This window comes from Sycon ciliatum, chromosome 1 (assembly GCF_964019385.1).
Source record: "Sycon ciliatum chromosome 1, ocSycCili1.1, whole genome shotgun sequence".
Taxonomy (NCBI): Eukaryota; Metazoa; Porifera; class Calcarea; order Leucosolenida; family Sycettidae; genus Sycon; species Sycon ciliatum.
Genome location: NC_088643.1, coordinates 46,276,539 through 46,298,951, shown reverse-complemented (window position 1 = coordinate 46,298,951; position 22,413 = coordinate 46,276,539). Strand labels below are relative to the sequence as shown.

Here is a 22,413-nt window from a genome sequence, read left to right as displayed (position 1 = left end):
TGTCAATGCGACGACAGCTAGCAGCGCTATTTTTATTACGAAAATGCAGTGTACTGCATGCATGCACTGGCTGCGTAACGTCACTCGTCTACGATCGTGACGTAACTCGTTGGTCGTTACTGTTTATTTCATCAGTTTATTTTGACTTTCAGTCACATTTCCGAAATTTACTCCTTCGCTTCAATTCAATTATTCTGTGTAGCTTGTGTTGGCTGTTGTCGGAGCGAACAGCAGAAAGTAAATTTTCATTAGGCGTATTATACTGCGCAGATTATATCGATAGGCGTGAAAGGCCAGCCTGCAAAGTGCACTCTGTTGCTGTGAGAATGTAGGTGTGAATCTTTGCATTTTCAAAAACGTTTATGTAGAGAAACATCCTTGGGTGTATTCTTGATGGCTGAAAACGGAGCAGCTGCCACTGATCATGCCTCGCCGACAACGGCAGCGGCTTTTGGCAATGAAGGATCTTCCCGAAAGCCAGGAGCTAATCCATCTGAGACTTTCGTGAACATGCTTGGTGAAATGGTGGATCAAAATGACGTTCGTGACATCGCTGCGCAGCAAGCATTGATGTGAGCTCCTAGGATATCAGGAAGATTTACATGAGTGTGTACTTGTTAACATGTTATCCAAGTAATAGTTCCATTTGACCATCCAGCAGTACTAGTGACACTGCAACTCATGAAACTGAGAATGAAATATCATTCTGTTATACATGTACTGTAAGACATGTTATTATAACGAGTCGCAAATTTAACGATTGTCCAAAATTCATAGGTTAACGAGAAGATATGTTAACGATCTTGCAGTATTCTGCCATATCCACACACAGCATATATGAAGCAGTACGGCCTCAACGGATCTTATTAAAACGAAGAAATGTCATCCGTTAAAGCGTTAGATTTGCTTCCTCGTTATATATACATGTCTTACAGTACCTGTGTATGCATGTAGTAGTGTGTTCTGGTAGCTTCTGTGCTACATATTATGCAGCACAGAACTGGGAAGCTGCCAGAACCCAACACCGATGTTCTCATTAACTTTGGGCTGTGATGTTCTTAGTATTTCGAGCTGGGCGTTCTTGGGTCCTCGCTCTTCGGCGCGCGACTACTGTAAATGTTATTACTAGCTTTGCATGCACTGGCGGTATTGTAAGGTTATAAGGTGATCATTTTTACTGTACTACAAATTACACAGTACAAAGTTGTTGTTTTTTGTAGTATTGTAGATCGCACTCGCCTACATTGTAGTACTGCCATGACCATCCTTTTGATGATGATATCAATGTGGCTCTTATGGTTTATGCAGGCTAAGCCGGTTTGAGAAAACCAATGAGAAATTGGAGCGCTTCAACAGCCTGGAGGCTGGTCGATTCAATCAGGCAATGGAACAGTTCCGCTCACACACGCGAGTGCTTTCGGATATGAAAAAGGACCTTGACTCAGTCTTCCGTCGGATCAGGTTGGTAGTAGCTTCATTCTACAGTCCATTCACAAAAAAGATGGGCCCTGGCTCTGGCGAGCTCCCATATTCGCCGATTTTTCAAGATTTTATCGTACACAGTGCAGTGCTGCGAAATTTGAAATTTGAAAAAGGGTACCTGAACTGGGGTTCGAACCGTTGCAGGCAGGGTTAAACGGCCTGGATTTCGATGGATTTTCCCAATTCAGTGCTCGGGCAAAACCTGGCCGAAATCCTTATTATTATTATTAATTATTATTTATTCTTCTTTTACTAGGGAATTCCCAACAGGCGTCAGCGCCTTTTTACAGGGAACCCTAGGTATAATTTGATGGATGAGCGAAATTCAGCTGGTGAACTAGACATGCGGCAAGCCGGTGGAAGAGTATTCCACCTGGCAGCGCCCAAATAAGAAATTGCACTAAAGCCATATCGGGTGTTAGCGGGGGGCAGAACAAGAGCAGCAGAGACTTGGCCACGGGTGGTGGCTGCAGTGCGAGCACCATGGGCGCGCAAGGTAAAGCGGTCTCGCAGAAGAGGACTAGCAAGTCCATTCAGGCAGCGGTAAACAAATACATAGGTTTTGAAGTTGAGGCGTTTCTCAAGGGCGTACAAGTTAGTATGACTGTATAGAAGAGTGGTGGGAGTCATTCTATCCAACGAAAATATTCTCTTTAATGCTACGCGGCTGGCAGTAAGAAGCTTGTCATATAGGGTTTGTGATAAGCAATGAATATATGCAGTGCTGCCAAACTCAAATGTGGACTGAATGATCGATAAATAGAAAAGTCGTTTGCCAAAAATGCTGATATTCTGCTTTGCATGGACAAATGCTCCGACCTTCCTATTGACAGTTGCACATACTGCATCCACTTGGGTTGAGAAAGACAGATGTTCGTCAACCAGTATTCCTAAGTACCGAGCGTAAGCAGATGGGGCTATGGAAGTGCCCCGGCAGTTGACTGCGGTGCCAGGTGGCAGCTCCTTGCCCGGTCGCCTGAGCAGGACAAACTGAGTCTTGGACGGGTTCAACACCAGTCCCTTCTGATCTAGGTAGCGATCCAGAGCGGCAAGGTCAGCACTCAGCTGGGTTGTGATGGTCTGGATGGACTTGTGCCTGATATAGAGTGTGATATCATCGGCATAAAGTTGATTCAATGCATGTTGGAAGCACTGTGGTGCATCACGGGTGTAAATGCAAAATAGCAGTGGGCCGAGCACGGAGCCTTGTGGGACGCCTCTTGTGCAAGGGCGGGCCCCACCTAGCTCTTGTCCTACTCTTACTCGCTGGACGCGTCTGGTCAGGTAGCTTGCAAACCAGGCAAGTGCAGTGTCAGCAATGCCAAGCATCTTCAACTCGTCAATGAGCTCTTGATGCTTAACTCGGTCAAAAGCTTTGCTCATATCTGCAAACACTATGCCGCAGTACTCGTTGTTATCAAGGGCTTGGAGCCATTCGTCGACCACTAGCGCTAGGCAGTCCTCACACGAGCTGTTGGTACGGTAGGCAAATTGATTGTCAGGCACGTACATGATGTTGTGTAACTTAAAGAATGCAATCAGCTGCTCCAAGACAACTCGTTCTAATATCTTGCTGCATATGGGCAATAATGAGACTGGTCTGTAATTAGTAGAGCTTTCTGCATCGCCTGATTTGAAATCCTATTCTTGCTATGGCTTGCTTTTTGGACAAATAGACTTCAGAAACATAATTGGAAGAGGATTCCATAGGGGATTGCAGAAAAATTCTAAAAAAACTCAACGTTTGACCCATTTATGGCCAAAAGCTAGAAGTCCATCTTTTTCTGAATGTACTGTACGGTATAGTGTTAATTGCAACTGTAGAAAGTAGGGTAGCATCTTAATTTTGTTATGGAAACAAAGGACAAAGATCACGTATCAGTGACCTAATTACTTATTGGGATCTGCCTTACCTACGAGCTCATTGACATTAGCGATATGGGCAAGAAAGGTATCATCAAGAGTAAATAAGCTCTCAAGAGTGTGCAACTCCTGATACCCTTTCTATGGGGCTCGCCAACGGCGAAAACTCGCATCACGTGGTGCAGTGTCCCAGTTGTAGGTTTCCAGCCTGTTTTTAGCGACCAGCGAAGTAATAATAGAAGCACTCCCTGGCAGAAACACACTGCGCGTATGCAACTCGCCAGCGTAATCATGGCTGATTTTCAGATTGCGCGCACGCTATCCTTAGTTGTACGTAGTACAAAACGTACCTGAGACAAGTGATGTGAGTTTTCGCCGTCGGAGACCCCATATGCAGAGTTGCACACTCTTGGGAGTTTATTTTTGGCATCATCATTGATCGATACAACATCGGGTGCCGTTAGAGTGTGAGAAGGAGTCTACAAACACGATGCCGTTGTAGTCGAGCCGTAATACAGGTGGAATCCTGATAATTTGAACCCTGCAATGCTAGGAAAAAAAGTTCGAAATATCCAGACATTCTAGTTATGCAAACATATCGTATGTCAAAAATGCTCGAATTGTCACGCAGAGTTACGTTATGCACCATAGACCTAGATTTCTCGGATGCTGGACTGACCTGTAAAGCCCGTTCATGCAAACTGAACTCACCAGTGTAGTGTAGAGTAGAGTGAACTTTGAATTAGTCGATATCATGTAATTAGGCAAATTTGCCGGTTTGTTCTTCGACTCTAAATAAACAAACAACAAACAAAATTACGCACTCCTAACTTCGAATTACTAGTATCAGCAGGAATCCCGTACATTTTCTATGTATGCGGATTGCGTGGGACTTCCAATGACGTGCGTATGTCCAGTTCGAAGTTCGAATTATCGGACATTGTTACTAGTATGTGGTTATTAAATATCTATGGAGAAATAAACTAATATCATCCAATGGTTTTGATCAGGGAGTCGTAAAAGCCCGGGAGAGGACACGGGATGCGCGCACGCGGACGATGTTTGCCTCGGCCAGAAAGTGAAGCACGCTAGGCCGGCGCGGCCGGATCTGCTCGATCCACGGCGCTGTGCTCGTCTTCAGGGCAGGGAGTCCTAAAATACCAATATTTTACAACTCGTTGTTGACACCATAATCCGAAACTGGTGCCGAAGGAAGAAGGAAGCATAAACATGACTGTGTGTCTGTCTGTCAGACTCAGTACACATGGTACAGGGGGTGGGGATTTGAATGTGTGTGTGTGGGGGGGGGGGGGGGGGGGGGGGGAGGCGTGTGTATGTGCACATGTGCTTGTACTTTTGTGTGTGTGTGTACAGTGTTTGTGTGTGTGTGTGTGTGCGCGCGCGCGTGTGCGCATTTTTTGTGCACAATTCCGTTATGAAGTACAAATGATAGGTTTACCTTTTGTACACTCGCCAAGACGTCGGTTAGATTCACTGAGAACCTTTCTGGCCAACCTGGAGGCTGAGCCTTCCGTTTCCTAAACGGCTAAAGTCACCGCGTACTCAGTATACGAGTAGAAAAGTGTTGAAATTATCAAGATTTATAAATAACGACCTGCGACCATGTACAATGTAGATAGATAGGGAACACACATTGATTGTTTTTAAAAGAATCCAGGCAATATCTAATCATGAATCATGGAACGAGTGCGTAATAATACTCTATGTTGCGTTTTGACGATGCTGAAGGAAGGGAGCCGTTGCGATTCACTCACAACACACGCACAGAAGTCCACTCCACTGCAATTTCTGACACAAATTCATAAATCCACGAGTACGAGGAAGCTCAGCGGATCTCCACAAGAACTTTCCACCATCACCTGCAATGGAATATGGGCTGTATGATACGACCAGCGGCTAACATGGGAAGTGGCTTCATTTTCCACAAATCTCGTTTCATTCACAACCATTTGACTGCACTGATTCAGTGCAATTTCTGCCACAAATTCAACTCCACGAGTACGAGGAAGCTCAGCGGATCTCAACACGAACGTTCGCCCATCACCTGCAATGGAATATGGGCTGTATGATACGACCAGCGGCTAACACGGGAAGTGGCGTCATTTCCACAAATCTCATTTCGTTCACCCCAACTCAAATAAAAGTGAAGTACAATTAGGGATTTATCTTGCATTTCCATCGCCTCAGAATAAATTAACTTCGATAAACTGAGAGAGAATGAGTGAGGCAGCTGGAAGAATTGAGGATGAAAATAGAGATCAGAAGACTCGACGGAGCAATCGTCTCCGTGCTCTAAGAGAAATCGGAGAATGTCCCAATTAGTATTTCAAGAAGACATCACAATTTTCGAAAATAATAATTTCCTTGCCTCGCGACACCGTTCCCTGGCAGCGTTCCCCGGCAGCGCGAGGCAAAGATGTTTTCTGGGAATGTGTGCCGTGTCCTCTCCCGGGCTTTTACGACTCCCTGGTTTTGATGTGCTCGTAGTACGTTCTGATGATATCCCCCTAAACATCATCATGTGCCTTGTGTTTTGCAAATGTGCATTGTAGGCTGCTGCGAGGGAAGCTTTCACGCCAGTATCCGGATGTGTTTGAAGGTATTTTAGTCTTGTCGCCTTTCATTTGCAAAACTTTCCTGTCCATTTCATGCCCCCCCCCCCCCCTTCCCCACACACACTCGAGTAGTATCTGAGTCTATGTGTGTGTGTGTGTGTGTGTGTGCGTGTATGTGTGTGTGTGTGTCTCTCTCTCTCTCTCTCTCTCTCTCTCTCTCTCTCTCTCTCTCTCTCTCTCTCTCTCTCTCTCTCTCTCTCTCTCTCTCTCTCTCTCTCACTCTCACAATGCACACACGCGCTTACATACACATAGTTGTTTGGGAAATCCCCCCAGCTTGCAACAATGCTTTTTCTCTATTTTGCGCATCCAGCATACGACAGAGAGCATGGTGTGGACAGAGAGGAGGAGGAGGAAGATGAAGACGAAGAGCAAGAACATGAACAAGACAAGCAAGCTGAAGGCCATACAGATAGTGCTGCTGCAAGTAACGTTCAAGAGACAGATCCCGCCGCCATTAATGTGGATGTTCCATCATGATACACATATCTATTGCTTAGTTCACTTCTATGTCCAGTTGTCCACCCCCCCCCCCCCCCCCCCTGTCCAACATCATGAATTGTTACATTCTCAAATCACGAAAACTGACGACTGCACAAAAATAATTCTGAAATTAGAGTGAGATGTGGAGCATCGAGTAACAGCATGTCCAGCATCAGTGTTTCAATCACTGCGTTAATTCTTAGAATAGTCTGCCATGCAAACTCCTAGCTCAACAATGGGTTTGTGTTTTATGAGCAATCAAACACACACAGCCAATATCAATATTCACTGCGCTCTCAAGGCAGCCGCTCATACTACAGGAAAGGTTATATGAATTTCAGTCGCTTTTATGCTGTAGATTTTTATGCTGCTGGTCAGTTTGATGCCGAAATTGAATTTTTAATGAAAGTTATTTTAAAATACTGTGTTGCGTGGTTGCTGTATGTATGAGGTACATGCCCGTGTACTATAGAGAACCAGAGCAGGGGCGGCATAGCTAGTACAGCAGCCATCCATGGTACAGCGGAACGTGTATGCTGGCGGCGGGCAAGTGGGCAGCAGACCTCACTTTTTGCCCTTGCCGCCCGATTTCTTCGACTTTCCCTGCTGCACGGTGATGGCCTGCTGTGGCACATTGTAGTGATCTTGAAGCATGTCGGTAACCGCTCTGACAGCATTTCCCTGTACAAGCACCTGTCTGTCAGCCTTGCCCTTGGTAGCTTTGTTGTGCACCTATCAGAAGGAGAAAAAGAAGGACAAATTGCACTGATACTGCTGACCAAAGTAAAACTACAAGCACCGTACAAGCAGGCGGATGTTCTTCCGAAGTACACGCAGCATAACGGGAAGGAATTGCCCCCTCCCCCCCCCCCCCCCACACACACACACTTGTACTTGCTCACTGCCAAAGCCCGGTCAAGTGGGCCTCCCTGGGAGATGGAGGGAGATTCAAAGGGAAATACATTGCATAGAAAAGATGACTCGATTGGCTATTGGGCCACCTGGTGACGAATGCCCCCTGAACTTCCCAGCCTCTGGGTGGACTTAGAAACGACGCCACTTACGGGCTCACCACACCGCAGTAAGTGGATGACGACAAGGTGCAGAAAAGGGCTCGACGGCAAATTATGCATCCGTCCCATGATCCAACTGCATTTACCCCTGCCCCAGTGAAGGTGATACTAGTACTTGACGTATGCAGTGCTGCCAAATAATTTTCGCCCAAAATCGGACACCCTTCACCGCCAAGGCTGGCCACATCGTGCGAATTTTTCTCCTCGGCAAATTTTTTACAGAGAGTTCAAAATATCGCCTAAACACCATGAAAATTCGCTTCGTTGCCATGGTAACCCCGTAGTTGTCATGAATTTTGTAATGATGAGTGTGGTCGCACACTGACTCTGTACGGACTGTCAGCGTACATGCCATCCAGCCTGATCCAGACATGTTACTTTGCACTTCCACAGCCAAGCGCTAGCCTTTTTAGAAGCAAATGTACAGTGATTTGTGCCTTCAGTTGCGCTGAAAAGTGACAGTACAGGACTTCTGCATAGGAAAGTAATGATCTCCAACATTTTGGCTGCTTTTCTGACGTTTCCCTTTTCGGACCGGTTTTCGGAAGAGCCTTCAAAAATCGGACGGTTTGGCAGCACTGCGTATGTGCACACGCGCACACACACACACACACACACTCTGGCAATAGCCGCAATACACCCGGCCAACCCAGAAAATAACTAGGTAGGCTCAATAGAGGCGAATATGTAAACCAAAACCGGTCAGAAGAAATCTTGATTGAGATCCCTGAGCATTGAGCAGTTCCCAAGGCATGCTGTTCCTAAAGATGTGTTGTTCACTTGTTACTTACGCTGGCACTGCTTGCCATTACGTGCTGCATTCGCTCTGCCAAGTCCTTGGCTTCTATGCCGTAAACCTCGACATTGTCGATCAGTGTCACGACCTTGTTGCCGGTCCGTAGAGCGGTTGACACTGAGATCGGCTGCAGCGCGCCTTTGTGCATGACCTTGATTCCAGACGAAGTGACAATCTGAGAGAACACACAAGTGTGCACATGCATCCCCCATTGGCATTAGTCCACGGCCGGGGAACTGTCAAGGCTACACAACAGCCGCATACAAAGCACCACCATTACCGACATACCTATTTAGTAGCAAGCACCACCATTACCGACATACCTACGTAGTATCACTATCGTGCTTGCGGCGAGTGGCACATACAAATACCATACTTGAAGTGTGTTGGTGTAATACTAATAGACGACTGGTCTTTATAACAACGGGCTGCGTGCCTAATCATTCCCAGTTCACAGCTATTCAAACACAATTGTGTTGTACAGGCCAGGTGTAGTAGGACTACACATGACTCATGATAACCATACCGGCACGTATGTCTCACCTCATGGCGAGGCAGCATCTTTGCCTTGACCCCACGCATCAGTTCGTCCCAGCGTAGCAATGTTGGTGCCGGCTCGCCCTTTTTCCGGAGCGCTTTGCTGAGGGCATCATTCAAGTGTATGTGGGTACGCTTCGCCTCGTCCACCAGGTCATTAGAGCGGACATACTTTGTGACAGCCTCCTTGATGTCGCTATCTGTAAGCAAGGAATCTTTGGCGTACCCAGAGGCAGAGAATACCGGCATCAAGTCCACTGAAGGCGATAAGTAGAGACTGAAAGTCGGTGCACTGGCTTCAGCAGCGGGACTATCCTCATCCAAAGATGGCAGTAGGCTACCAAAGTCAGACTTTGCTTGTCTAATAGCTGGGTGTGACCAGTTCACATCCGTGACCGAGTCCACTCCTTTAGACGTTTCCTTGACGGTGAAACAGCCAGTGAACTTTGCACCCATTGCCGCCAGGAAGCGTGACACTTTCTTGTGGCTGCTGTGTTTGATTTCTAGATGTTCATCCCCCTGGCAGCAGGACTGCATGTGGGTCCTGTAGAACTGACTTGTCAACACAGGCAGGTCGACTTTGCGCACACGATAGGCAAGAGCTAGCAGAAAGCACCTCTCCAGAAGCACGTCCATCTGCTCAACCCGAGACACTTCGCTACCAGCCTCCTCATCATCAGCAGCTGCGACCACTGCTCCGGAAGCTGCTTCCGAATCGGCCGTTGCAGCGCTAGTTTGCTGCATAGATTGTGCACTGGAGTCCGCTTCACCTGGCTTATCGCTGCCTAGAGTATCGAATCCAGCATGCTGTGTCTCTTCGGCAATGTCGTCGATAGAGATGTGCGGCTGGGCAGTTTTGGAACCATAGAGCCATAGGTGATCAAGCACGGTGTGTTTCATCAATATGCCTTTACCGCGCACGCTGGAGAAGTTGGCAATCTGAGTGGCAATAGCTGAGCTTGCCACTGCTGTCACACCGACACCAACGGACGCAAGGTTGCTTGGAGTGGCAACGCTGCGCGGGGCACGCGCTGGAAACTCTCCAAGTCCAGCATCGGTTGCACCGGCTCTAGTGATGACACCGGGAAGCATTAAGTCAGCACCACCCTGCAGTTTCCCCACCACCTGCTCTCCAGTGAACCATGTAGGAGCAAGACCAGGACACTTCCACAGTGTGTACACAGTTGGGAGAATCACATTCTCAGGCTGACTCATGAAGAATGCTGGCTCGCCATCCACACAAAAGATGCTCGTCTCGTCCTCGCGATGCAAAACAGCCGTCACCAACGTCAAAGTAGATTTCCCTGGAAGCAGAGAATCTGCTGCTTTAGCAAAAGTAGGGCCATAGCAGGACTCTAGATCAGTACGCAACTTGCGCTTATCTGAATTGCGCAACATAATGTTGCTCTTCACTCTGAACGGTTTCGAGAACATCGTGCCCGGGATATCAAGTCCAAGGACAGGGAAGTGAGGAATTCTTTCTCGCCAGAGAAGTTTTAGTTTGTTTCGAGACACACACTTCAACATAGTCTCTTCATCTAGGCATAATTATGGTATCCAATTTTTCGAAATGCAAATGACATGCAAATGACACTTTTTCAAGTAACATAGTTAGTTGTGTGTGGTCCTGCCAGTTTCTGCGATTCTGCGCTTGTAGACGCCATTTCGATTTTCCATGGAAACAATGCAAGTGACGTAACCCAGCCTAGTTGCTGACGTAACTACTTACTCGCTATTTATTATGTCATTGTTGAACGTCAAACGTTGAACAGCGGATCGAACTGTGTTTCTCAAATTTTGACACACGTGTCTCTTGCTGACATCGAATCGAAGTAAGTAATTAGTTATCGAACGCGGAGAGATATCGGGTTGTGTGCTGCCGCTGAATAATGGAAATCTGGCTTGAGTTGTTTAGGTAGAACAATGATTGCATTGATCCTTTACTCCCAGTTGCTACGCTTCCCAACGAAATATCCGTAGATTGCTTTGCAGTGATATTCTCGCCGCAGGTGGCCAAAGCCAGGTTGCAAAGAAGAGACAGGTACATGATTGTAGTAGTAGTACTTTTGGAAGTACTTGCCGGTAGTACATGCATGTATCCTACTCTTCATCAGTATTGAACAGATGCCGAATATAGTTGCGAGAGCAGCTGTTCAGGTAGCTTGTGATGGAAGCTCTGAGGTATATAGCTCTCTCTGTTCTGCTTCTTGTCATTGAGTTAGGTAAGGCCGGATTCTTTCAACAATTTCTTTCCGTGAATATTATACGATGAATACTTCTCGCTCTGTATTGCCAACTATTGGTGCATATTGGTACTGGCAAGAGTACATTGTTATGAACTCTTGTTACTGGTTATAAGTATTGTATCACAAATGCCAGCGTGATGAAAAATGATGGCCTCTAATGTGTTGGCTGTGTTGGTTTCATTCAAAAAAATTATTCTCAAAAAAATGTGTACTGGTCCATGATCCATAGCTATGGTATTGCTCTTTGTATCGAAAAGCTCATAAAATTGTGAACAGCTGCTGTGGATCAACTGACCGTAAAATCGCAATGAAAGGCATTAATTTGTAATTTTAATATTTCCTAGCACTACGCCATTGACTCAATATGTTGCTCATGGTTCTCATAGAACAGGTATGGACAAGTGGTGACGAAATGAGCGTGGAAGTATAATAGTGCCAGCAGGGACCGCTTGGGACACCGCAGTTAAAACAATGACTGAGAAGAATATACATGTATTCAAGAGTCCATACCCCTGTCGTATACAATGCTGCACTTGGGGTCCGGCACAGCTGTAGCAGCACTTCCTGTACTAGGCTGTAGTACATGACTTGAACTGCAGTTTGGCAGTCAATTTGACTTTCATGCCGCTATCGACTTCGATTTGGAGTTTCAGGTGCTTTTTGTGGAGGCTTCGAAAAAATTATGCATGGTGCTTCGCATGCATGTATTGCCTTCTTAATCTACCATACGCTACCACTCTTGTATCCACACAAAGCCTGCTATCACTACTTGATGGAAACAACATGCTGAGAAGAAATTCTATAGCACAGAGATCAGGGCTGCTACTCTGGGGTGTTCGGGACTCTTGATGTGTGAAGTTTACTCTATCCAGTTCATTCTCATTGGTCCTATCTTATTCAGTATGTTGGTTTTACTAGGATGTGTGTTCGGAGTCCGTTTCGTGTCGTAAAGATTGTCGAGTTGGGAAGCCACTTTGGTGGCAGCCTCTATTGTAAGAGATTCGGATGTGCGAACATTGCGCTCCTGCTCTGTTTTCGTGGCCTTAGCATTGTTGACCGTTGTGCCTTGTGATCATGTGCGTGTGTGAAGATCCATCGGGCTCTGAAGATGCGTGCCGCCACACAACGGTAGTGCCTGGCTATCGGCCGCTGGTGTCTCGGCTAGTGACGTCGCGTGCACAGGTGAACAAGGGCGTATCGGTGGAGGCCTGCAGTCGGCTATGTTGCCAGGAAAGGTGCACCATGGCGTATGCTCGCAACGGGACGTGCGTTCGACTGACGTGCACTCCGGCTGACCCGTCACCGCCGTGCACCTACAAGAAAGATATTGGCCACGCGAGTGCGGTGCTCATTTTCCCTGTCCAGTCAGGTGGTGAGTAACAATCCGTGTTCTCGCTCCAATTAGTTTTGGCTGCTTTCTTTTCCACTGCATTCAGATTCAGAGTGGGTGGGTGTCTCCGGTCTGCCTGTTGAATAATTCTTCCGGTCGTTTAATCCTTCCAGAGGAATTGGTTGTGTAGCATGACCTTGAGTTTCTAGATCCATTCTATTTCTTTGTACGGCGGCTTCTATTTCCCTACTGGATTGTGTTCTCCTCTTACTTCCACTGTGTGCTGCTGCTGCCGATGTGGCTGTTGTTACCATTGCCCAGTGCACTCCATCCCGTGCAACTTTGCAACCGCCAGTGGCTGTGGTCGGAATGAAGTGTGCTCTGAATCAGAATCGTGCGAATGTGATGAAGCCTCCCTGAGGTCCGAGGCAGGTGTCTGTACTCGGGCGAAGGAATCTGGAAGGCGGCTACGCGGCACTGGTGTAGTGACAACGACGGTACCGCCGACGTCAGACTCTGTTGTGTCCATCCCGCATACGTCCTTGCCATCCACTGCGGATGTCTCTCCCTCAAACACAATTCATCGCACCAGTGTGCCGTCGAGTGAAGTATCTACAGTACAGGAGCAAAATCAGCAGCAGGTGAAGGAGCCAGAACAGGGACAAAGTATACCCATGACCGCTACTGTGAACGTAGCCAGCAATAAGGTTTCATCACCATCTTTGCCCACATTAGCATTCACATCTGCGCCTGAATCACCACCATTGTCAGCGTCAACACCAGCGTCTACAATTGGAGCATCTGCGCATGCAACTTCACAAACCAATGCTGATACGGTGACCACCATCCAAACAACTGCAGCCACAACAATTTCGGCAACTGGTCCAGTTCTAAACTCAACACGTCCTAGTGAATCCATTGCACACACGGAACTTCATTCATCAGAACCTGTATCAACAGCACCAACAACAGCACCGCCACGGACAGAGAGCCTTGTACCAGGTATGGTAACTACAAGTAACTTCTGAGTTCTGTTGTGACTTGGCACGTTGGTGCTACTATAGAACACGGTCCTGCATTGTCCTTTCACCATTGTCATGACCGGGTATGTGTATAGCGGTGTTTTGTTCCTGTCTGTAGTACCGGCATAGCTAATGTGGCCTGTGCTTTTCTTGCTCAAGCCGAGCAATGTCTCGTCTTTTAAATGAAGCGATGCCTGCCATTATTATTGCCTGGTGAGTAGTAGTAAATTGTCATGCCTGCCCATCCGTGTTCAGCCTCAGCTGCAAATTTGCTGCACTGCGTGGTGCGCAGATACTTGGCCCAAGTGGATTACTAGTATTAATTGTTAGTGTGGTGCAGAGAGATGCTGCTTTCCCAGCTAGCGTGTTTACAAACTTGGAAGACCGTGTCTGCAAATAGGTATGTCTTTACTGCTGTTTCTCTTGCATGGCAAGTTAGATTGCAGGGACCTCATCGAGCCAATCTGTTATACCTTCTTCTACTGCCGTCTGCCAGTTCTTGGTAGTAGTGACACTATTCCAATTGTGCTGTATGTCTTCTTTCCCTGTGTTTTAGTTGTTCATCCTGTAGTGACCGCTGGAAAGAATCGCAGCATTACCCTGCCCAAGAACACTGTCCAGATACTTGCTACTATCTTTCCAGCTCCGGAGCCTGAAGAAGCTGCCAAGTTTGAATTTGATTGGACGTTCGTCAGCGGGCCGAGTACTGGTCAAATTGACAGCCCTCATTCGAAGGCAGCCATTTTGTCCGACTTGGTGGTTGGCGTGTACCATGTTCATTTGAAGGTGCACGGTCCAGACGGGGCTATTTACGAAGACGGTCTCAACATCACCGTCTTCCCCAAGCCACGCGTAAATCAACCACCAGTGGCCAGTGTCAATCCAGCATCTGTCACTGTGCAGTACCCGCTCAGCTCGGTGGTACTGGATGCCTCGCAGAGTCACGATGAGTTTGACAAGACGCTCAACTACCACTGGAGGGAGCTCTCCTGGCCCATCGGCCGGCGTCTGACCGACTACGACGACACGGACAACTCTGTGCTGAAGCTGCACGACCTGAGCGTCGGCGACTATCAGCTGCAGGTGATTGTGAGCGACTCGAACGGTGCGGAGGACTCGGCCACTGTCAACATCACCGTACTGCGAGAGCGCGATGATCCGCCCGTTGCTCTAGCCGGTGAGCCCCAGATCATCCAGCTACCCACAGACAGTGTGTGGCTGAATGGCAATGCCAGTACGGACGACAAGGGCATCAAGAGCTACATCTGGAAGAACCTGAAAGGCCCGCTGGGTTACGATCAGAGTGGTTCGTCATCGGCTTACCTACATCTCACCGGTCTACGGGATGGCGATTATGTGTTTCAGCTCACTGTCACCGACACGCACGGTCAATCCTCGTCCAGCACCGTCTCTTTTGTAGTCAAACCAGGTTAGGGGTGTGGACTACTGGTGCCTTGCTGCTGCTGCTGCTGCTGTGTGTTATGTTGCATTGTGTCCCAGCAATGTCTCTTTTTCGTTGTCAAAGCAGGTTAGAGGTGTGGAACGATTGGACTGCTGTAGCCTTGCTGCTGCTGCTGCTGCTGCTGTGTTTGTGTCGCATTGTGTTGTGAGTTGTTCACCCCGTCCATGGCTGCTCTGTATTGGTTTGTTCTGTGCGCCTTGTTTACCCACTGTCTAGTGCTTCAATGTGTCGTTCTGTGCAGCCAATGACAAACCTCCGCATGTAGATGCTGGCAATGACATGTCCTCGCCGGCTCGTTCTATGACACTGGAGGGACATGCATGGCTGGAGGATAAAGGGGACGGCTGCGTGGGTTGTACCTACAGGTGGATCAAGAAAAGGTAAATACCATGAAGAACTACCCCCTACCCCTAGTTGTCATGTGTCATCTCATTCCTCTATATAGATATTTTTTAGTCTCAAGTTGTTTGAACGTGTCGTGTTCGTTCTGTTGTGCTGCACTATGTGGTCGATGATGGCGTTGCTACTGCTGCTGCTGCTATTGTTGCTACTGCCAGGGCCCCAGTTGGCGATAAGTCACGCTTGTCTGGCAATACAACGCTGTTTCCTAAAGTTGACACGATGATAGCCGGACAGTACATCTTCACACTCACTGCTAAGAGCAGCCAGGGCAAGGCGGCATCAAGCGACATCACGCTGACCATTCAGAATGGTAAGAGACCATTCAAACCAGAAGGAATCTCTCGAGCAGACCTCTACTCTTTTCCCCGTTGACATAGCCTACCCCGGTTTAATGCCACCTTCACCTCTACCTATGTGTGATAGTACTTGCTTCTTTTTGTCCCTTCAGTGTGTGTTACTTCATGCTGTATGTCCACACCCACTAGCACTTGTATTGAGCATGGCTCTTCGCTTACTTTCCTGCTTGTTCTACTGTTGGCAGCGGCTGATATCAACAAGGCACCTGTGGCCAATGCCGGCGGTGATGTGACCATTCGCTTGCCCAATCACATGGCAATGCTGGATGGTAGCGGGTCAAGTGACAGCGACGACGGGATCAACCGCTGGCTGTGGACCCGCTCCTCGGACAGTCCAGCTGTGGGGGTATGTACTCGTACACGGCTTGACATCGCAGCCTGCTGTTCTTGTCACAAGGATTCTTGAAGGAGTGTGTATGATTGTGTTGTACTCGTACTCTCTCTCTCTCTCTCTCTTTCTCTCTCTCTCTCTCTCTCTTTCTCTCTCTCTCTCTCTCTCTCTCTCTCTCTCTCTCTCTCTCTTTCTCTCTCTCTCTCTCTCTCTCTCTCTCTCTTTCTCTCTCTCTCTCTCTCTCTCTCTCCTCTCTCCTCTCTCTCCTCTCTCTCTCTCTCTCTCTCTCTCTCTCCTCTCTCTCTCTCTCTCTCTCTCTCTCTCTCTCTCTCTCTCTCTCTCTCTCTCTACACTCCGATAGCCTGGATGGTGGTGTGGAACGCTTGATTGTACCACGCACTCTGCGTATATTGAACTGAGCTCGTCATGTTGCTACGTCATCGCACTACAATATATGTGGGTCACTCGTACGGCATGTGTCATGCGTTCTGTGACTTTTTTGTGTGGGTGGTTGCGTTTGCTGTGCTTAGGATGTTGCCAATGGCTCCGCTCACTCGCCCATGCTCAAACTGTCCAATCTGGTGGAAGGCACCTACAGGTTCCAGCTTGAAGTGTTCGACACTTTCCGCAAGAGCAGCATATCCACGGCTCGAGTGGTGGTTTTGCCAGGTATGCTGCTCGTCTGTGTCCGTGTTGGTGTGATGTGCCTGCTGGTGACTGCAGCTCTGTACGATCATGGAGCAGCTTTTCATGTGCACTGCCAATCATACAGGGAGAGGCATTTCTTTAGCCAGGGTTATGCTGTACATGTTTCTGTACATTGTGCTGTGCACTGTGCTGTACATTGTGCTGTGCACTGTGCTGTGCATTGTGCATCAGCTAGATACAGTACTAGTAACTTAGTAGTACTAACTAGTAAGGTCATGAAACTGAACAATGTTGGATGTGACAAGTGTCACCTGGCATACTGACGTCTGTTCTGCAGTCCCATGCAGTGCTGGGACATAACCAGTACGGGACCAACCCATAAGCTGTCCGTTGGGCTGGACTGCTGGGGGGGGGGGGGGTCTTCTGAGCACCATTCTACTCCTGTGATGAGTGGAAATATTATGACTCCGTCCCTGCGGGTCTGAGCAACCCTTGTGTGCAACTTATTTCATGATATATTCGACTCACATCGCTTATTTCCAAAAGGAAACGAGACTTCGTGCAGCAGAATGTTGTCCAAATATTTTATCTTTTTTTCCAGTTCAGTAAGAGAGTGACTTGGGATGCTTTCAAGTGTGGCTAACTGTAATTGTAGAATAGTTTTTGAACAAAAGAAGAGGAAGAAAAAAGGCGGTAGATGGAAGTGCACAAAGGCAGATCTACCCGTTTCAGTAGATCATCAATGCATAGTCAGTATATTTCATGTATTAGCACATTTTAAGTACAGTCATCGGAATGTATGACATTTCGTTGAAACTAGGTCCATTTCTATGCATACACTGAAATCCCGCACCTGTTCCAATGTCAATCAACTTATATCAGTTGCAAACCTGATAGAGCCGGTAGAGGAAAGCAGAATTTACCGCTCTTGTAGAAAACGAAAACGAACGCATCTACATCCAAGTACGAACATGGAATAGTCTGAGTATGGCTATGGAAGCTTATAGTGAAGAAAAGGCAGGAATTAGCTGTGCGATCGTCTTACTCTCTACAGAAAACATATCTGCAGGAAGTAGGACATGAAATAGGGCAGACCTTCCGGCAACTTAGCATAAATACTAGTAGGCCCAGCACGCCCCGTTGTGTGTACGCGTATGCATGTATGTAACCATTCTGCTATTACGACGTGTGTGGCCAGGACTGGCCTTAAATTGTTTGACTATGTTTCTGTTACAGCTGCTTTCTCGCTCCACGGTAGCCTCTTCGAGATCGAACTCAAGGAAGCGGCGTCTGACTTCACAGAGAACGAGAAGGTATTTTCTATGCACATGTGTGTGTTGTCCGAGTGGCTGTCTCCCATGCACACACGATATCCTGTCTGCTCTCCTAGCCAGCAGTGCAAGCTCATTCTCGCTTCAACACGTCAAGTTTAGTCTATTTTCCTCAGGGTGCGCAGGCTGTGCTATGAACTTTGTCAGTGAACAGTAGTCATGCATTCACAGCTTACTTGCTGGCAAATTCCTCTACTGCATGTAGGAATGCTGGCAACGAGTCGCTGGGATTGCAGTATAGATGTGAGTGTTTCACTTACATAGTGCGTATTTCAGCGAGGAAATCTTCCAGTGTCACCCCCTCCCAGTAGCAGACTTGGGCGCGAGTGTCACCTCAGATGTCGCTAATTCGTATTCCTATGCTGAGTATGAATCTGAATGCTACTAAGTACAAACAGCGCGTACTCTTTACACAAGTAGTCTAATACTCTATGTATGGATTTGAATGTGTTGTTGCCGGTGTGAGTATTCACTGGGGGGAACAGGAGTTTTGCACTATAAGTAGTAGTCTAGTGCTGTACATGTACGTCCTGTTTGAAATGTAGCCTTGCTGCTGTGAGTATTCACTGCGTGCAACTGGCGGCAATTCGATTCACGCAACAGTGGCGGTGTTTTATGCTTTCTCTTCTCGTATCTGGTAATTAGCATGGTGGAGACTTGTAGCTTGCCACCTCTCTTTTCACACTTGTCACACTTGATGTTGTGACAACATATTGCCACTGTGGCGAGACTTTCCTCACACTCCTTACACTGTTCTTGTTTAAAGGGGGTGCTTCTTGTTTCACTCTTGTTCTTCCTTTCTCAGCTATGAATGAGCTCTATATTGGTCTTGATTCATAGAAACAGGCCTGTTGCGTCTGGTTTTCGTTGCCCGTAGCTTCCTGGAGAGTGTGGATCAATCCTTCATCATGTCTGCGTTTCGTGTATGCATGTGCTGTGTGTGTGTGTGTGTGTGTGTGTGTGTTTATATGTGCAGGACATTCTTCTTCATAATGTGGCAAATGCATTGGGCTATGGGTCAAGCTCACCTGTTAAGGTGTATGCAATTGACTCGCGTCTTGGAAAGTAAGGTCATTTTTGCCTTGGATAGTGGCTCGTAGAATTTTCAGTTGGGACTCCTTAGCAGTAGAATTTGTTGTTATTAGTGTGAGCTGTATTTTCAAACTCCGTATTGTTTGACTTCACCCTGTCTGGTTTCTTGTTTTGCGCTGAAGTAGTTCCATAGTAATATGTGTAGCCTGTGGAGCGTGTGGCATAGTTCAATGCCACTGGTTATATTTTGTCTTCTTTGCACCTTTAATAGTGCAGTATTGTATAATTGTGTGTACTTGTTTGCGTGTGTGTGTGTGTGTGTGTGTGTGTGTGTGTGTGTGTGTGTGCGTGTGCATATGCATGCGTTTTCACAGGGTAACCATTGTACTGCACATCGTCGATGAAAAAGAGGACTGGACCGCTGAATCTGCCGTCAGTCAGCTGCGCGCGTCCCAGGACTCACTGAACGTGAACGTCAAGAAATCCTCGGTAACAGTGGAACGCATCAACACGTTTTACTGCCTGAACAACTGCTCCAACCATGGCACGTGTGAGCCACTCTCCAAGCAGTGCATCTGTGACACGCTCTGGTTGCAGAATCCCTTCAAGGCGCACTTTGGCGACAGGACGCCTAACTGTGGTGAGTTTAACCCAAGTTGCCTGATCACACCGGTCCTGTTTGTGAATATTGTACTCTGCAGTTGTGCCACCAACAGCACCTTGTATCACCACTACCGTAAGCAATCTCACTCAGTCACTGTCTAGAGGTGCTCGCCTTGAGTTTGCCTAGCCTGAATTTGCTTGCCCTCTGCACATGTACTCCTGCTGCTGCTTGTCCTGTGCTAGACTGGAACCTACTTTACGTTGCTATAGTAAACATGGCGATACTCGTAGCGGCCGTGCTCCTGTGCTACGGTGTGTACCATGCCTACAGTCGGTAAGTGAGCATTGAGAAACGTTGGTGTGCGTCTTACCTGGACAATCTGGGCGTCGTGATCTTCTTTTCTTCATTTAGCACCAATTCTAGATACGGCAATAAGGTGAACGCATTCATACCACGGCGCCAGGGGAACACTATGTATACCGTAATGTCGCCTATAAAAGCAGGTGCTTACGGCCGTATAAGCCAGTGTCAGTGCTAGGCTTCTATTCAAACCACCTATCTCTATGCATGGCAATACTAAAACCAGGCGTATGCGCTGACAGTGTATCTTAGAAATCAGGCTTGTATTCAAAACAGGCTTCTATACAAGACAGGCTTTTATACAAGACACAACAGTAGATTTAACGTCGTTCTCATGTAAATATCTTCAGAAATCTTCATCACAATGAATCACAAATTGCTATCTGTAATAGGTTTCTTGTCTCCTTGCCCCCTGTTTTACTATTTTAGCCCCAAGCTATTATTTTCGCTACTTGACCTTGCAGAGCGTGGTACCCTCTTCTGTTTGTGCTGGTGTCGTCTTCCGCAACACCACATCCCCCTTTTTCCCCATTTACGATGCCTGATCACCGAGACCTCTGGTCGGTCAAGTTGCTCTCAGTACATCGGCACGTCGTCCCTGCATCCCCTTTGTCTTGTTTTATGTTGTCATCCACGTGTATCCCAGTAGGGCTGTGTTCATAGTAAAAATCTTTAAAAAAATTGCCACCCCTATAGCCAGAGATGACCTGTCCCCAGTATACAGCCCTGTTTTCTACACGTTGCAGTGAACATGCGTACCGGTAGGTTGACGACCAAGAACAAAAACTGTAAATCTGTAAAAGCCCCTGACTCTGAGTAAGGAAATTCTTTAGGTGACCTGTAGTGTCTAGTATACTAGTATTACTTGTACTCGTAGTAATGGTAGCACTCAATAACCCGGGGCAAAACCCTTTCTGCTACAAGGAGAGTACACTTCCTGTTGTCAGCTTTATGCGCTTGACCAGGGAGTAATAAAAATACTCCCTGCGCTTGACCATTAGATCGTCTGATCAGGTCTAGTCTGATGGTGTATCATCCAGTATATGATGAAACCTGTGCGTGTGTGTGTGTGGACAGGTGTACTTTGAATCGGATCAAGCTGCGTGCCAAAGGGAAGAAAGGCTATTCCGTTTTGAAGAGGGCTGAGTCGGAGGAGGATACGTCTCTTGCTATTTTGTCGCAAGGTATGTGCAAGTACAGCATTCAGCACACTGTGTGCTGAGCGTACCTAATACCTATGCTGATACTCGCTCACTTGCTCCACTTGAAAGTGCTGGCTTTGTATTGAATGATGCTGCCGATGCTTTGTCGTAGTGAGATAGATAGATGACCACCGTATGATGTATACCATGGTACCAAATAGTTCTAACGATTTACAATATGGTGTATGAAGGAACTGAGAACCAATGGATGTGCCGCTTTGCTGATGGTATGTGCTGTGGCAACGCATCGAGTTCGGTTGGAGAGGGCAGGTGTGGGGCGGTCGTCAATGAAAAAATCGATCCAGGATGGAATCATCTTTTTGGTGTTAAAAGATGGGGGGGGGGGGGGGGGCAGGTGGTTCTTGACCAGGAAGTAACGACTCCTTGTTCTTGACCTGCGCTGCCCGGTACGCGAACCCCGTCGAATTTATTTATTTTTTAAAGATGGCATGTGATAACTTAGATGTTACAATATTCATGTGATCTGTATGCTAGTCTAGTAGTAAGAGTCTTTTGTCTTCTACTTTGCTGATTATAGCTCATAGTCGTGGCCAACTGCAGAATGACTCAGGCTCAGAAGATCTACTCTTTGATACCACGAGTCTTGTAAGGATGGATGGAAACTCCAAGACGCGCAAAGCCCACGAAGGATCAAACGGCAAACTACAGAACCATAAGGAGACCTAGGGATGCCCTCACATGGTTTGCCCACCTGCTTTCAATTTCCTTGATTATATCTGAGTGTTTTTTTTTGTTTCTCTTTTTTTCTTCCCAAACTGCCAACCATTTTAGGACTGGTTTTTGACTTCCTTGAGTTTGCCTTGGCCATGAGAGCTTACTGCATGATCTAGTCTTGTCCTATTATGTTCCATTGTCATTGAGCAGACCAAAATTGCCCCCATTCAGCATTATCATGATAAAACTCTTTGTCTACAGACCTCGATCACACATAAAATATTTTGCCCAGAAGTTGGCTGTTTAATTTTCAAATCAAAAGTGTGCGTCACATTTCTTTGCCATTGCATTTTTTAAACATTATTATACGTCACATTTCTTTGATTATCTGTAGTACATGTTTAGATTTTTAGGCTGTTTAGAAGAATTTGAAACAGCGACCATCGCACTATGGATAAGCATTACAGCATTGAACAGAGACGGCAGTTTTACCGTATTTCCAGCGTATAAGCCGCGCTTTAAAATCTGGGTGCGGCTTATAC

General features: G+C 47.1%; 3 protein-coding genes across 3 annotated transcripts; 2 read left to right on the top strand and 1 right to left on the bottom strand.

Moving 5' to 3' along the window:
- The first annotated feature begins 135 nt into the window (after window positions 1–135).
- On the top strand, window positions 136–6,886 carry LOC135828849 (kxDL motif-containing protein 1-like). The gene is made up of 4 exons (XM_065341282.1): window positions 136–572; window positions 1,309–1,461; window positions 5,919–5,965; window positions 6,295–6,886. The coding sequence occupies exons 1-4, from the start codon at window positions 394–396 to the stop codon at window positions 6,459–6,461; spliced, it is 546 nt and encodes a 181-aa protein (XP_065197354.1). The 5' UTR covers window positions 136–393; the 3' UTR covers window positions 6,462–6,886.
- Window positions 6,567–10,476, bottom strand: LOC135828838 (eukaryotic translation initiation factor 2D-like). The gene is made up of 3 exons (XM_065341272.1): window positions 8,877–10,476; window positions 8,329–8,508; window positions 6,567–7,196 (listed from the first exon to the last, which is right to left on the bottom strand). Exons 1-3 carry the CDS (start codon window positions 10,395–10,397, stop codon window positions 7,029–7,031), a joined length of 1,869 nt encoding a protein of 622 aa, XP_065197344.1. The 5' UTR covers window positions 10,398–10,476; the 3' UTR covers window positions 6,567–7,028.
- Window positions 10,477–10,703: 227 nt separating this feature from the next.
- On the top strand, window positions 10,704–22,351 carry LOC135828816 (dyslexia-associated protein KIAA0319-like protein). Its single transcript, XM_065341248.1, has 14 exons — window positions 10,704–11,092; window positions 12,207–12,488; window positions 12,768–13,448; window positions 14,025–14,897; window positions 15,172–15,310; window positions 15,488–15,642; window positions 15,874–16,034; window positions 16,550–16,688; window positions 17,904–17,980; window positions 18,975–19,063; window positions 19,405–19,670; window positions 19,877–19,967; window positions 21,072–21,178; window positions 21,735–22,351. The coding sequence occupies exons 1-14, from the start codon at window positions 11,038–11,040 to the stop codon at window positions 21,881–21,883; spliced, it is 3,264 nt and encodes a 1,087-aa protein (XP_065197320.1). The 5' UTR covers window positions 10,704–11,037; the 3' UTR covers window positions 21,884–22,351.
- Window positions 22,352–22,413: the final 62 nt, after the last annotated feature.